The sequence below is a fragment of the Ranitomeya variabilis genome, chromosome 1 (genome assembly GCF_051348905.1).
Source record: "Ranitomeya variabilis isolate aRanVar5 chromosome 1, aRanVar5.hap1, whole genome shotgun sequence".
In the NCBI taxonomy this organism is placed as follows: Eukaryota; Metazoa; Chordata; class Amphibia; order Anura; family Dendrobatidae; genus Ranitomeya; species Ranitomeya variabilis.
Genome location: NC_135232.1, coordinates 972,828,514 through 972,844,624, shown reverse-complemented (window position 1 = coordinate 972,844,624; position 16,111 = coordinate 972,828,514). Strand labels below are relative to the sequence as shown.

The 16,111-nt window shown below is 41.7% G+C and overlaps 1 protein-coding gene across 1 annotated transcript in view; it reads left to right on the top strand.

Annotated features, from left to right (window-relative positions):
* DCHS2 (dachsous cadherin-related 2) overlaps positions 1–16,111 on the top strand; it is a 427,667-nt gene that overhangs the window by 220,291 nt on the left and 191,265 nt on the right. Inside the window, exon 2 of the mRNA XM_077279369.1 lies at positions 11,432–11,623. Coding sequence (XP_077135484.1) covers positions 11,432–11,623 — 192 coding nt within the window. The remainder of the gene's footprint in view (positions 1–11,431; positions 11,624–16,111) is intronic.

Sequence of the window (16,111 nt, the reverse complement as noted above, 5' to 3'; positions counted from 1 at the left end):
TTCTGAAGAAGTCATATACAAAACACACATCTGAGTGTCAGGCATAGGAGCGGGACACCAGTAACGGTAAACCCGAGCCAGTGTTATTCTCATAGGAAGTGACATCTATTGATTATGCTTTATTTATTGACTGTATTGTTTCTTTTTTTATTCAACTTCCTTTGTGTTGTTGCTTACAAATGTTTCTCTCTGGTTATTTATTATTTACAATATTGTGCAAATGATTTAGGCAAGGGTGGAAAAAAATACTGCAAAATAAGAATGCTTTCGCTTTCAAAAAGAAAACTGATATTAGTTTATTTTTAACAAGTGAAAAAAATGAAAAATTGAAATGAAAACAATATTTGCCTTTAAAACAAGATCAATTCTTCTATGTACACTTGAACAAAGTCAAGGATTTTTAAGAAAAATAGTCTGGTGTTGGAGGAACCAATTATACCGGACAGGTGGCAATGACCAGCACTTTTTCTATGTTGGTTGAAACATAGTCATTAAATGAAACAGAACCACCCGTGTAGGAGGCTGAAGTTGGGTGAGAAACAGACAAACTCTGCTGCAAAGATGAGGATGTCAAAGACCGTTTCAAGTTACAGGTTGTACACCATAGCAAGACTGAGCTCAGCAATAAGACACAAGGTAGTTCTATTGCATCAACAAGGTCTCTTCCAAGAAAATTTTTCAAAGCAGACTTCAGTTTAACGTAGTGATGTTCAAGAACTTTTAAGGAAGCACCAAGAAATGGGCATAGTGGTCGGCCAAGGAAACTAAATGCAGGAAATGAAAGACATATCATGCTTACTTTTTTCAAAATCAGAAGATGTCCAGCAGTACCACCAGCTCCGAACTGGCAGCAATCAATGAGATCCAGTTACACCCATCTGACTAGACATTGTCTTCAGTAAAGACTTACAGTCAAAAAGCTAAACCTTCAAAATGGAAGCAAGCAAAAGTTACTCAGCTATGTACGAAAACAAAGGGATTAGGGTGCAGAAAATGGCAACAGGAGTTTTGCACTGATGTACTGAATATTTGGCCGTAGCAGAAAGCAGTTTGTGTGCCAATAATAGTACAATAAGGGGTGACTGCGGAAAACAGTGAACCATGGTGGTTGGTCTTTGCAAGTTGCGGCTGCATTTCAGAAAATAGAGACAGGGATTTGTTAAGGATTATTGGTGTCCTCAATGCAGATAAATACAGGCAGATAGCAATCCATGCAATGCCATCAGGGAAGCATCTGATTGGCTCCAAATTTATTCTGCAGAAGGACAACGACCCCAAACATACAGCCAATGTCACAAAGAACTATCTTCAGAATGAATGAAGACAAAGTGTCCTGGATGTGATGATATGGCCGACACAGAGCCATTAACATCATTGAATCTGTGTGGATTACAAGAAGACACAGAAGGATTTGCACAAGTCTACATCTACAGAAGATCTATGGTTAGCTCTCCAAGATGTTTGGAATAACCTTCCTGTCTAGTTCCTTCAAAAACTGTGTGCAAGTGTATCTAGAAGAATTGATGCTGTTTTACAAGCAATATTAATATTAATTTGATCTAGTACTTTATAGTTGTGTGTCCCTACTCCTCTGCTATATATATTTTAAAGTGTTTGTGTCTATTCGTATTTCAAATCTTTTTTGGGATACTTTCTGTCATTGTTATACTAGCACTGTAATGGCAGCAGTGCATTTGTTATTGGAACTTTGCAGTTGGCACTTACGCGGCATGAGAGTTGTTGGCAAAGTGTGTTATAGTGTTTGTGTATGTCTTTGTGATAAGTGTATTTAAATGTTTGTGTATGTCCTTATGTTCTTGTTCTATGGAGCATTTTCCTAAGGTTTTGTGGGCACCCCTTCATATATACACACATTGGATTATTACTTCATTCTACTTTTTAATTAAATATTCTGTTTTTTACTAAATACTATATGCAAGCTCCTCAGGTCCTGCATCTAGAGCTAACAGCTCTGGATATTAACCTCTAGTGTAGACTATTGCAGCTAAAGAGAATGTGTCCATTTTCCTGACATTTTCTCATTTACTTCAGTAACTACTAGTATTCCACATGGAGCATTTTCTTAGAACTCTCGAATGTGCCGTTCCCCTTTACTATTCCTAGAAAGTTAGAAATAAATTGACAATGGGGTGTTACCATTCCTTCTAATCAAAGGGGGCGGGGTCTCTACACAGTCTAAAACTGTCATCAATATTTGGACAGTGCTAGGCTGTGTAAGGACACACCTCTAACTGGTAACACCCAGTTGTCAATGTTTATATATTCTCCGAGTGTTGCCATAGTAAGGTACAACACAAGATGCTGCAGCACTGTCTTTTTACGGGAAATACAGGTATTTAATAAAACAGACAAGCCAGGAGTGGTGGTGAGTAGAGATGAGCGAACCCGGATGTCTCCTGGAAGTCCATTTTACAGTTTGGGAGTCTGAGCAGAGAGACAGAGAGGGAGAGGGAGAAAGGGAGCGAGAGATCCAAAGTTTGGGTCCCTATTGATTTAAATGGGATTCGTGTTCAGGTTCAAGTTTGTCTACAGCTCTGGTACCTGAACCGAACTTTGAGTTACAGTTCAGTAGGACACCAGAACCCGAACTTCCACGGGTCTGCTAATCCCTAGTGATGGGTACTCTTTAACTTATTGACTAGAGGATTATTGGTGTTATGGGGAGCATTGTCTTAATTGTTTTTCTAATTTGGGGGAATATTAAGATCTTCCTTACTATATACATTGCAATCTAGTCTTGGAAAAGCGTACAATTATAGTGCAATGTCATTAGCATTTTTTTTATATTCATCAGTTTATTTGAAATGTGAAAATTCTGTGCTTTGATTAATACGGTAACTGGTTTTATAAACAAAGCATGTAATGAGCCTGCATTCCTCACTCCCATAGTCTTTCAGTATTTCATTATTCTGCCATCTACAACGATTCACAGCCAAAAGACTAACATTGCAGTCTAGTAAAGAAGATGAGTATCCCAACAAATGGGGTAAAATCCCGGTAGCAATGCAGATATGACATGTAGCCTCCCGGCCTTCCCTATTGCTGCGCAGCTGGGCGATCCTACATGTAAGAAGGAATTTAATAGCACAGTGTAAAGCCAGAGCTGTTTTCATATGAAGAACTCCGTTCAGCTACATCCGTCTTCCAGAATAAGCATCTGCGGTGATTTTATTGTTTGCAGTTCTTTAAATCATGCTTCATTTGCCATTGAAAAGCCAATGCAATAAAACAGATCAATGGTATTAATGTAGGAGTGGGTGGCACTATTAATGAGAGCTCGGCTGCTTGTAAGACTGGGCTTCAAGTTACTTTCCTGAGGACGTACCATAAAGCTCTTATTGTGCTTAAACTACATATGCAATTAACTCCTTACAGTGAAACTATTTCAGATTGCTGTTTTCTCTTATAAGTCTTTGAAATCCCTTGTCCCCTGCTGAGTTTGTTGATTAAAAAAATTACTGTGCTTTACTCACCCTCTCCAGGTCCAGTGCTGAGTTTCTGCAGTGCTGAGTTTGTCTACAGTGCTGACGTCACATCCACAGCGCTAAAGCCAGTCAGTGAGCTCAACGACCCTAAAGCCAGTCAGTGAGCTCAATGGCACTATAGCCAGTTAGTGAGCTCAACGGCCCTAAAGCCAGTCAGTGAGCTCAATGGCACTATAGCCAGTTAGTGAGCTCAACGGCCCTAAAGCCAGTCAGTGAGCTCAATGGCACTATAGCCAGTTAGTGAGCTCAACGGCCCTAAAGCCAGTCAGTGACCTCAACGGCCCTAAAGCCAGTCAGTGAGCTCAAGGCGCTAAAGCCAGTCAGTGAGCTCAATTGCCCTAAAGCTAGTTAGTGAGCTCAATGGCCCTAAAGCCAGTCAGTGAGCTCAATGGCCCTAAAGCTTGTCAGTGAGCTCAATGGCCCTAAAGCCAGTCAGTGAGCTCAATGGCCCTAAAGCCAGTCAGTGAGCTCAATGGCCCTAAAGCCAGTCAGTGAGCTCAATGGCCCTAAAGCCAGTCAGTGACCTCAATGGCCCTAAAGCCAGTCAGTGAGCTCAATAGCCCTAAAGCCAGTCAGTGAGCTCAATGGCCCTAAAGCCAGTCAGTGAGCTCAATGGCCCTAAAGCCAGTCATTGAGCTCAAGGGCCAATAAGCCAGTCAGTGACCTCAACAGCCCTAAAGCCAGTCAGTGAGCTCAAGGCGCTAAAGCCAGTCAGTGAGCTCAATTGCCCTAAAGCTAGTTAGTGAGCTCAATGGCCCTAAAGCCAGTCAGTGAGCTCAATGGCCCTAAAGCTTGTCAGTGAGCTCAATAGCCCTAAAGCCAGTCAGTGAGCTCAATGGCCCTAAAGCCAGTCAGTGAGCTCAATGGCCCTAAAGCCAGTCATTGAGCTCAAGGGCCAATAAGCCAGTCAGTGACCTCAATGGCCCTAAAGCCAGTCAGTGAGCTCAATGGCCCTAAAGCCAGTCAGTGAGCTCAATGGCCCTAAAGCCAGTCATTGAGCTCAAGGGCCAATAAGCCAGTCAGTGACCTCAACGGCCCTAAAGCCAGTCAGTGAGCTCAAGGCGCTAAAGCCAGTCAGTGAGCTCAATGGCCCTAAAGCTAGTTAGTGAGCTCAATGGCCCTAAAGCCAGTCAGTGAGCTCAATGGCCCTAAAGCCAGTCAGTGAGCTCAATGGCCCTAAAGCTAGTTAGTGAGCTCAATGGCCCTAAAGCCAGTCAGTGAGCTCAATGGCCCTAAAGCTTGTCAGTGAGCTCAATGGCCCTAAAGCCAGTCAGTGAGCTCAATGGCCCTAAAGCTTGTCAGTGAGCTCAACAGCCCTAAAACCAGTCAGTGAGCTCAATGGCCCTAAAGCTCCATGGCGCTAAAGCAGCTCTGAGTGGTGTGCGTAGTGTACACAGGCAGAGCCATTGAGCTCACTTAATAACTGCAGAATTGTTGATGTGACATCAGCACTGTACACAATTACAGAGATGATGAGCAGCAGTGGACACTCAGCACTGGACCTGGGAAGGGTGAGGAAAGAACAGTTTGTTTTTAAAACCATCCGGAGCTGGGTGACAGGGGTTTTCCAAAACCCAAAAAGTCCCTTAAGGCTATATACCGTAATTATGACAATAGGGTAGAACAGAACTTTATATAATCTTTTTGCTCCTTCAGGGAGTGCAGGAGACACTAATACATATAGCAAGAAAAAAACCTTTTACAAGGAAAGTGAGCTAACAGTAATTTCCATTTTTTTTTACCCCTAAAAATATTTTCTTCTGCTGGAAGACCCCAACAGCTACCCAACATGTACTAGGAAAATGGTAGCGCTGATAGCTTCCAGGAATCCCAAAGGTCTCATAGAGCCATCGTTGGAAAACTCTACCCTAGTTTTGTACATTTGTGTGTTGTGAAATGCCCAAAGAGATATTTTCAGCTAAAAACCAATTAATATGCACTGTATTAATTTCTGCTCGTTGCTTAATATTCCTACAACATTGAAACAATAAATCTGAAAAACAAAAAAGTATTATTTCAAGATGTTATGGAACAATTTGGAACTTACAGCTGAAATTGTTTGTATGCTGCTATGTTAATATACAAAAAAAGATCTGAGCTACTACACAGGCTCTGGATTAGGAAAAGGTCCCCACTGCTGTATCTGTGTGTTTATGGACGGGTATGTTTCTGTGCTTATGTGTCTGGTAGGTTAATATGACTTGATGCATACCTCCCAACCGTCCCGGATCTCGCGGGACTGTCCTGATTTTGACAGCCAGCCCCGGGATCCCGGGCGGGACACTAATGTCCCGTGCCTAGGGCAGGGACAATGCAGGGGGCGGCACCTGAGTAGCTTAGGTTTGTGGCTGTTTTTTTTTTCTTATACATGCTGGGTCTCCTCTCGACCGATCCCGCCCCCACCCCCACCCCCGCCCTCGCCCCCGCCCCCTGTGTGTGCGGCGCTGCCACGCTGAGGCAGAGAGCCAGCAGCGATCAAGATGAGAGGTCAGCGACTCACTTCCTCCTGTGTGTGCACGGAGCTCCGGTGTCTCCTGCTCTTAGCTGCTATCCCGGCAGAGAAGGAGAGACGGGGGAGGTGCCGGGACAGTGCAGAGCTGTGCGCAGCCGGAGAAACTGAAGAGCTGCAGTGCACATGGACAGATCAGCCGCCCCTGCACCACAGAGGAGATTGTGTGTGTGTGATGTGTGTGTGATGTGTGTGTGAGATGTGTGATGCTGCATTTGTGTGTGTGTCATGTGTGTATGAGGTATCTGGTGTGTGTGATGGCTGGGTGTGTGTGTGATGGCTGGGTGTGTGTGTGATGGCTGGGTGTGTGTGTGATGGCTGTGTGTGTGTGTGTGTGTGATGGCTGGGTGTGTGTGTGTGATGGCTGGGTGTGTGTGATGGCTGGGTGTGTGTGTGATGGCTGGGTGTGTGTGATGGCTGGGTGTGTGTGTGTGATGGCTGGGTGTGTGTGTGTGATGGCTGGGTGTGTGTGATGGCTGCGTGTGTGTGTGATGGCTGCATGTGTGTGATGGCTGCGTGCGTGTGTGTGTGTGTGTGATGGCTGCGTGTGTGTGTGTGATGGCTGCGTGTGTGTGTGATGGCTGCATGTGTGTGATGGCTGCGTGTGTGTGTGATGGCTGCGTGTGTGTGTGTGATGGCTGCGTGTGTGTGTGTGATGGCTGCATGTGTGTGTGATGGCTGCGTGTGTGTGATGGCTGCGTGTGTGTGTGTGATGGCTGCGTGTGTGTGTGATGGCTGTGTGTGTGTGTGTGATGGCTGCGTGTGTGTGTGTGATGGCTGCGTGTGTGTGTGTGATGGCTGTGTGTGTGTGTGTGATGGCTGGGTGTGTGTGTGATGGCTGCATGTGTGTGATGGCTGCGTGTGTGTGTGATGGCTGCGTGTGTGTGTGTGTGATGGCTGCGTGTGTGTGTGATGGCTGCATGTGTGTGATGGCTGCGTGTGTGTGTGTGTGATGGCTGCGTGTGTGTGTGTGATGGCTGCATGTGTGTGTGATGGCTGCGTGTGTGTTTGTGATGGCTGCGTGTGTGTGTGTGATGGCTGCGTGTGTGTGTGATGGCTGCGTGTGTGTGATGACTGCGTGTGTGTGTGATGACTGCGTGTGTGTGATGACTGCGTGTGTGTGTGATGGCTGCGTGTGTGTGTGTGATGGCTGCGTGTGTGTGTGTGATGACTGCGTGTGTGTGTGATGGCTGTGTGTGTGTGTGATGGCTGCATGTGTGATGCATTTGTGTCAAAGCTGCATGTGTTTGTGAGCTGCGTTTGTGATGCTGCGTGTGTATGTGTGATACTGTGTGTGTGATGCTGCATGTGTGTGAGCTGCGTGCCTGTATGTCATTATACAGTATGGAGAACTGTGGCCATAATACAGTATGGAGCATCATGTGGGGTCATTATACAGTATGGAGCATCATGTGCAGTCATTATACAGTATGGAGCATCATGTGCGGTCATTATACAATATGGAGCATCATGTGTGGTCATTATACAGTATGGAGCATCATGTGCGGTCATTATACAATATGGAGCATCATGTGGGGTCATTATACAGTATGGAGCATCATGTGCAGTCATTATACAGTATGGAGCATCATGTGCGGTCATTATACAATATGGAGCATCATGTGGGGTCATTATACAGTATGGAGCATCATGTGCAGTCATTATACAGTATGGAGCATCATGTGCGGTCATTATACAATATGGAGCATCATGTGCAGCCAGTATACAGTATGGAGCATCATGTGCGGTCATTATACAATATGGAGCATCATGTGCGGTCATTATACAGTATGGAGCATCATGTGCGTTCATTATACAGTATGGAGCATCATGTGCGGCCATTATACAGTATGCATGCGGTCATTATACAGTATGGAGCATCATGTGCGGCCATTATACAGTATGGAGCATCATGTGCGGCCATTGTACAGTATGGAGCATCATGTGCGGTCATTATACAGTATGGAGCATCATGTGCGGTCATTATACAGTATGGAGCATCATGTGTGGCCATTATACAGTATGCATGCGGTCATTATACAGTATGGAGCGTCATGTGTGTTCATTATACAGTATGGAGCGTCATGTGTGGCCATTATACAGTATGGGGCATCATGTGTGGTCATTATACAGTATGGAGCACTGTGTGGCCATATTTTTTTGTTTATAACTATTGTATATGAAACAGTGTGATCAGCAGTGCTAAATGGGTGTGGTTGGGACGTGGATATGGGTGTGACTAATTATGAATGGGTGTGGTCAGAGGCGTGGCCCAAAATTTGCCGCGGTGCGCTTCGCGCGCCGCAAACTTTGTCCCTCTTTCCCATCTTCAAATGTTGGGAGGTATGCTTGATGAGTTTCTAGATTTCTCACATTACCATTTCTTAACATCACCACATTTCTTCCTACTGCGTCTGCTAAAAACTCTCAAACCCTTTAATAATAATATAATACTTTACATCGTAAAAAGAGTGCACCTATTGTATTACCACACACTCCCCTTGAAACCTCTTGGCATTTTAACAGTTGGGGTGGGAAGAACAGATTTTAGAAGTTGTGACTTAATCTTTTTTTGACAGCTTTATGCTACATGTAAAATGTGTTTCAACACTACAGATGCCTTAGATCACCTTAGAGCTAATGTGTTTAAAGGATAAGGATTAAAATACAGAGGAACAAAGATAAAGGGATAACAAAGGCTTATAAGTGCCATATGGGAGGAACATTCACGCACCTGCGGTTTTATAATAAATGTGTGTTGCTTGCTTGGTTTATCTGAATTCTCAAATCCATCTGGATTTATACCTTTAATAAAGACTATAACTGTATTTATTTCCCCTCCTTTTAGCCAACCTGTTCATACGTGTCTGAGCTGTTTTGTATAGATGATAGACACGGCAAACTTATCTCATGCTTAATTGCAACTATTAATAAGGAAACACAATATTTGTTTGTGGCTAATCCAACAGGTCGAATTACAGGCAATAGTAATATTATAATATTAAAGTTTTTACTTTTTTATTGAAATAGAATCTATTTTTGCATTGTAGTAATCTGAAACGTCTTAAATTTACTAATATGTTTCAGTCCTTGACTACCAAAAATATGAGCAGAGGCTCCTGTGCGATCCCATAAGGTTACACCCCTGCGCTATGGTAACTGATAGAAATGTCAAACTGGGAGAAAGCTGTAAATGAGGAGTTCATTGGTTTTAATTTTAGGAAATATATAAATTGCATTATTATACTTCTTTTTTCTTGTTTAGCTCCATTTCTGAGCTTTAGTCATATGTATGTAAATCATTATTTTACATCAGTATTTGTAATAGTCCATTTACACCTGCACTAAACAACTGATCATCAGCTACTTTGCTGATCAGTGGTTGTTTAATATCCTGTTTATGTGCAGACGGGTTTCAGACGCACACTGAATGATCTGCAATAGATCGGAGCAGTGCGTAGAGGCTGCCATTGTTTTCGGTATTGGAAGGGGGGGTTGGAAGCCTTCCTTCTAGCGCTGTGTTGTTGTAGTCCCTTGCTGCCTTAGACCTCACACAAGGTCCTCACGTTTCCTCTCTGTCCCCCTTATTGATCACACCAGCACCTGTGATCCAGCACCCTGGACTGTGGCTGCCTGAATCATACAGTAAAGAGGTAAAAAGACTGCAAACCTATGTCCTCCGTTTCTTTCTACACCACTCGGAGCACACTCGGACTGGGTCGCGGTTAGCAGTGGGGTACCACAGGGGTCAGTATTGGGCCCTCTTCTTTTTAACATATTTATTAATGACCTTGTAGGGGGCGTTCAGAGTAGAATTTTAATATTTGCAGATGACACTAAACTCTGCAGGGTAATCAATACAAAGGAGGACAATTTTATATTACAGGATTATTTATGTAAACTAGAAGCTTGGGCTGATAAATGGCAAATGAGCTTTAATGGGGATAAATGTAAGGTCATGCACTTGGGTAGAAGTAATAAGATGTATAACTTTGTGCTTAATTCTAAAACTCTGGGCAAAACCGTCAATGAAAAAGACCTGGGTGTATGGGTGGATGACAAACTCATATTCAGTGGCCAGTGTCAGGCAGCTGCTACAAAGGCAAATAAAATAATGGGATGTTATTAAAAGAGGCATAGATGCTCATGAGGAGAACATAATTTTACCTCTATACAAGTCACTAGTTCGACCACACTTAGAATACTGTGCACAGTTCTGGTCTCCGGTGTATAAGAAAGACATAGCTGAACTAGAGTGGGTGCAGAGAAGAGCGACCAAGGTTATTAGAGGACTGGGGGGTCTGCCATACCAAGATAGGTTATTACACTTGGGGCTATTTAGTTTGGAAAAACGAAGACTAAGGGGTGATCTTATTTTAATGTATAAATATATGAGGGGACAGTACAAAGACCTTTCTGATGATCTTTTTAATCATAGACCTGAGACAGGGACAAGGGGGCATCCTCTACGTCTGGAGGAAAGAAGGTTTAAGCATAATAACAGACGCGGATTCTTTACTGTAAGAGCAGTGAGACTATGGAACTCTCTGCCGTATGATGTTGTAATGAGTGATTCATTACTTAAATTTAAGAGGGGACTGGATACCTTTCTGGAAAAGTATAATGTTACAGGGTATATACACTAGATTCCTTGATAGGGTGTTGATCCAGGGAACTAGTCTGACTGCCGTATGTGGAGTCGGGAAGGAATTTTTTTCCCCATGGTGGAGTTACTCTTTGTCACATGGGTTTTTTTTTTGCCTTCCTCTGGATCAACATGTTAGGGCATGCTAAGTTAGGCTATGGGTTGAACTAGATGGACTTAAAGTCTTCCTTCAACCTTAATAACTATGTAACTATGTAACTATGTAACCTACCACCTGTTACTACTACACCGGGAGCCCTGGGGACCCAGCTTCACCTGTGGGAAACCATACCATCACTGCTGCCATAACATCACCCCAGTGGACCCCTTTAAGCAGCGTTGGTCACCCCTGACTGTACCCCACAGCCCTGGCGGGCATTCCATACCCATACCTTCTAATACCCCGTTTAGCGTTTGCCTTCCAGGACTGTATTACCACTCCAAGCACGTCAATGAAGCAATACTCTGGGTCAGATTATTTTTAGTCTAGTGTGTTCTCTGGTCCTAAAGCCGTTGGACTGATATCTGCTACCATGCTTCTTTCTCCATTTTTTTTCATTTATGCTACATTTTTGATTTTGACATACATAAACACTTGCAAAATTGACCAAAATACATTAGTTTAAAACTGGCCTCACAAAATCTGTACTATAGGTTAAAACTGTTTTTAGGCATAATTATGTAATCAATATTGTTTTATGCAGAAGACATATAGCATACACAATATAACTAAATTGCGATGTCCTAAAGAAGTGCCACCTCTTTTTCCAGGTGAAGGCCAGCGATGCTGACTCAGGTTCCTTTGGCATAGTCCGCTATTCTCTGTATGATCAGTTCCACAACACTAAAGAGTCTCAGAAGTTCTGGATTAATCACGATTCTGGACGTATTTGTGTATCACAAGATATTGATAGAGAAGGAGAACCTGGAAGTTATGATCTTATTGTAAAAGCAGAAGATGGGGTAAGTTTCTATTCCTCCAGTCTTTCTTTAGAATGTACAGTATCTTCTAAACAAGATGTCAGAACCTCATTTAAGAGTCTTAACTAATGAATCAATGATACTTAAAGGGGTTCGCCTGTCTAAATTAATAAGTCTGCACTCACTCTCCATGAATAACCCCAGGATTTGCTGCTTTTTTTCAGTTCGTGGAAATTGGACTGCACTCAGATGTCATCCAAATGCAGTCCAGTGGTTTCCACGGACTCACTGACTTGCATGACCGAGTACGATCCACATGTCAGATTAAAGTTGGGCTTATTGCCGTGGAAAAATTCTGACATGTGCACGGGTCCATAATATAACGTTGGTCCGAGTGCGATCCAAAATTTTGTTGGATCGTACTCTGATCGAAAATACAGTCGCCTGCACCTGCCCTTAGGCTGAAATCAGGTGGACATTACTGGTCTGCAACCACAATGTGTTGTGTTTTTAAAGGGCAACCCATGTAGAAAAACTTATCCAAGCTTCTCCATTTATTTTGGCACGAAAAATACTTTTAACTCTTTTCCACTGGCACCAGCATTTTTCTAAAGAGGGTAACGGTGTTAATAAAAAGAGCCCGAAAATGGGCCTACAGTGCAGCTTTCCTGGCACATGACGGCACAGAGAAATGTCTTACAGGGGATGTCCAGCCTTGGGTTACAATTCTGCAGTCTCTCTCTGGACTTTCATCATTTTCACTCTTCCAGGAATAATTAGAATATACTTTATTATTAATTGTTAATCATAGAGTTTTATTCTTACATTAATCAGAAGTTATCTAATGTAAACATAAAAAAATCTGCACGTGTGGAATTTACATTTTCATGAAAAACTCCGGAATCCGTACCGTATGCTTGCCATCGACTTCTCATGATGGGAAAAACATCTTATTGTAAATGTATGTGCCAGTTTTTGCACGCTGTTAGGAGTCGTCTGATTAAACACAATGTAACTGCAACCCTAGGCAAAATGTAGAGCTTCATTGGCTGCGATGGAACAAGTCAGAGACAGGCATCTCATGTCATAAAGCAATGTTTATAGGCATTGAGGACTTTATTGTCATTGATTGGATTTAATCTTAGCATATGAAGCATGGAGAAGCATGCCGTCACTATTATATTGTTCAGTGTTTATGTGACATAACGCCCCTTTACAATTAGATGGCACATATTGGAAGACGTTTGCAAAGTACCATGTAATATGTTCTGCTTTGAATTTATATAAAAAAATAAAAAATAAAAAAGATTATAAAATTTTATAAGGTAAGAATATTTTGGGAAAAGTAGACAGTTTTTAGAATTTTTGCATGCTTAGTTAGAATGAGGTTTCTTGAATGCATTGTTTGGCTGTACATACATTTTACAGCATTTTGTTAAATCTTTAAAAAAAAACATGACTTCCTCGTGTTTCCATAGCATCTTCCATTAGTAACATGTATTTTGATGGTGTTTTTCAGTCCTGCAGAGGATCAGAGAAAAAATGCTACACAAAAATAGCACCTAAAGGGCAAGAATGTAGACATTTCAATAAAGTCATTCTAAAGTCCCATGTAGCCTCACAGTTTACCATTTTGGCAAGGGGATGTTCCAAATGGCTTCTTAGATGCACCTTTTTTGTCCCTGCATATAACGTGGTTTGAAGTTTACAATTCTTGTTGCTTACTGATCTTATTGTCCATATGCACAAAACACTGATAAATACTGTTACTTGTTAGCTAGCAATGAAATGAGAGAAAATGAATTCATTTATACTTGTTTGCTGAACATCTCCAAATACTCTGCTGAATTAATTACCCCATGACAGAATAATCTGGCTGTAAACAAGTTTGATCTTTGTATATGCTAAAAAGATTGTAATACATGAAGAATAACAGATGCTCGATGTAATGTCATGTTCCTTTACCTAATAGAAATGCTCTTTATAAATACATGCTTAGACATTACAGGAGTAGTTTGCAATTAAAGTGTATGATACACCTAAATCTCTATCTGTTTAATGTCAAAATCATTTTTTTTCCTAATATACTTTAATTAAAAATTCCCTAACATCACTTGTGGGGGCGGCACTGGACTCTGGTCGCTTGTTCTTTACTTACATTGTGCAATGACAGTGCGCTCTGTTGCTTGCCGATCACAGACGGTGAGAGAGCGCATTGTCACTGTGCATCGAGAAGAACAGTGCACAGTAAAAAGATCTTATCAAGCATCTGATGGAAATTATATCCAATGCATGCTCAGTACAGCAAGGACAATCCCAGTCCCTGAAATGGGCATCACTGATTAAGGGGAGATGTCAGAGGCTGCAGCAGTGACTGCAGCCTCTGCCCCCTGATGATAACTTGTTTGAGTATCCCAATATGCATTGGGATTTGCAAAGGAAGCGTCACCAAAGAGGAAGTAGTAGAAAAAAATAAAGCACTTAAATAGAGATGAGAGGATATGGAATTTTTAATTAAAAAATTATTAGAAAAAGGATTAGATTATGACATCAAATATAGATTTAGGAGTAAAATAAAATGTATCCCTTTAACCTTTTCATTGTGTTTTCTGTGTTTTTCAAATTTCATTATGCTAGTATCTCCAGACAATCTGGTATCTCCAAAGAAGCACTTTATTTAGCCTGTGAATGGTGCCAGGAGGTACAAATAGTAGAAAAATGTTGGGAAGTTTAATAAATGTTGAAAAGACCTTCAAAGAGGACTCCAAAAAATCTTCTTCAGACCCAATAATGAAGCATTTACTTACCATTTCATGACAGGGCCCTTTTCTCGCATTTGTGACCAAATACCATCTCTGCTTTCTATATGGGTAATCTACAGTAAAGGAAATAAGTATTTGATCCCTTGCTGATTTTGTAAGCTTGTCCATTGACAAAGACATGAACAGTCTATAATTTTAAGGGTAGGTTAATTTTAACATTGCGAGATAGAATATCAAAAATAAAATCCAGAAAATCACATTGTATAAGTTATATAAATTTATTTGCATTTTGCAATGAGAAATAAGTATTTGATTCCTCTGGCAAACAAGATTTAATACGTGGTGGCAAATCCCTTGTTGCCAAGCACAGCAGTCAGACGTTTTTCGTAGTTGATGATGAGGTTTGTGCACATGTCAGGAGGAATTTTGGTCCACTCCTCTTTGCAAGTCATTTTTAAATCATTAAGATTTTGAGGCTGTTGCTTGGCAAATCGGAGCTTCAACTCCCTCCATAAGTTTTCTATGGGATTAAGGTCCATTTCATGACCTTAATGTGCTTCTTTTTGAGTCACTCCTTTGTTGCCTTGGCTGTATGTTTTGGGTCAGTGTCTTGCTGGAAGACCCAACCACGACCCATTTTTAATATTCTGGCTGATGGAAGAAGGTTGTCACTCAGGATTACATGGCTCCATTCATTCTCCTATTGATGTGGTGAAGTAGTTCTGTACCCTTAGCAGAGAAACACCACAAACCATAATGTTTCCACCTCCATGCTTGATAGAGGGGTTGGTGTTTTTGGGTCATAGAGAACATTTCTCTCCCTCCAAACACGGCAAGATGAGTTAATGCCAAAGAGCTCAATTTTTGTCTCATCTGACCACAGCACCTTCTCCTAATCACTCACAGAATCATCCAGGTGTTCATTGGCAAACTTCAGGTGGGCTTACACATGTGCCTTCTTGAGCAGGGGGACCTTGTAAGCACTGAAGGATTTTAAACTTCTACGGTGTAATGTGTTAGCAATGTTTTTCTTGGTGACTGTGGTCCCAGTTGCCTTGAGATCATTAACAAGTTCCCCCCGTGTAGTTTTAGGCTGATCTCTCACCTTCATCTTGATCAAAGATACCCCACGAGGTGAGATTTTGAATGGTGACCCAGGTCGATGTCGATTGACAGTAATTTTGTATTTCTTCTATTTTCTTACAGTTGCACCAACAGTTGTCTCCTTCTCACCCAGCGTCTTACTTATGGTTTTGTAGCCCATTCCAGCTTTGTGTAGGTCTATGATCATGTTCCTGACATCCTTATAAAACTCTTTGGTCTTGCCCATGTTGTAGAGGTTAGAGTCTGACTGATTAATTGAGTCTGTGGACAGGAGTCTTTTATAAAGGTGACTATGTAAGACAGCTGTCTTTATTGCAGGTAACAAGTTGATTAGGAGCGTCCAACTGGTCTGTGGGACCCGGAACTCTTAATGGTTAATAGGGGATGAAATACTTATTTCTCACTACAAAATGCAAAAAATGTATATAATTTATACAATGTGATTCTCTGGATTTTATTTTTGATATTCTATCTTTCAATATTAAAATTAACCCACCCTTAAATTATAGACTGTTTATGTCTTTGTCAGTGGGCAAACTTACAAAATCAGCAAGGGATCAAATAATTATTTCCTTCTCTATACGTAACTGTCAGACCTCGTGCAGTTGCTTACTAAGTGATATTTTGGAATGTCATTGCAGAGTTTGTCATGGCCGAAAGTGTT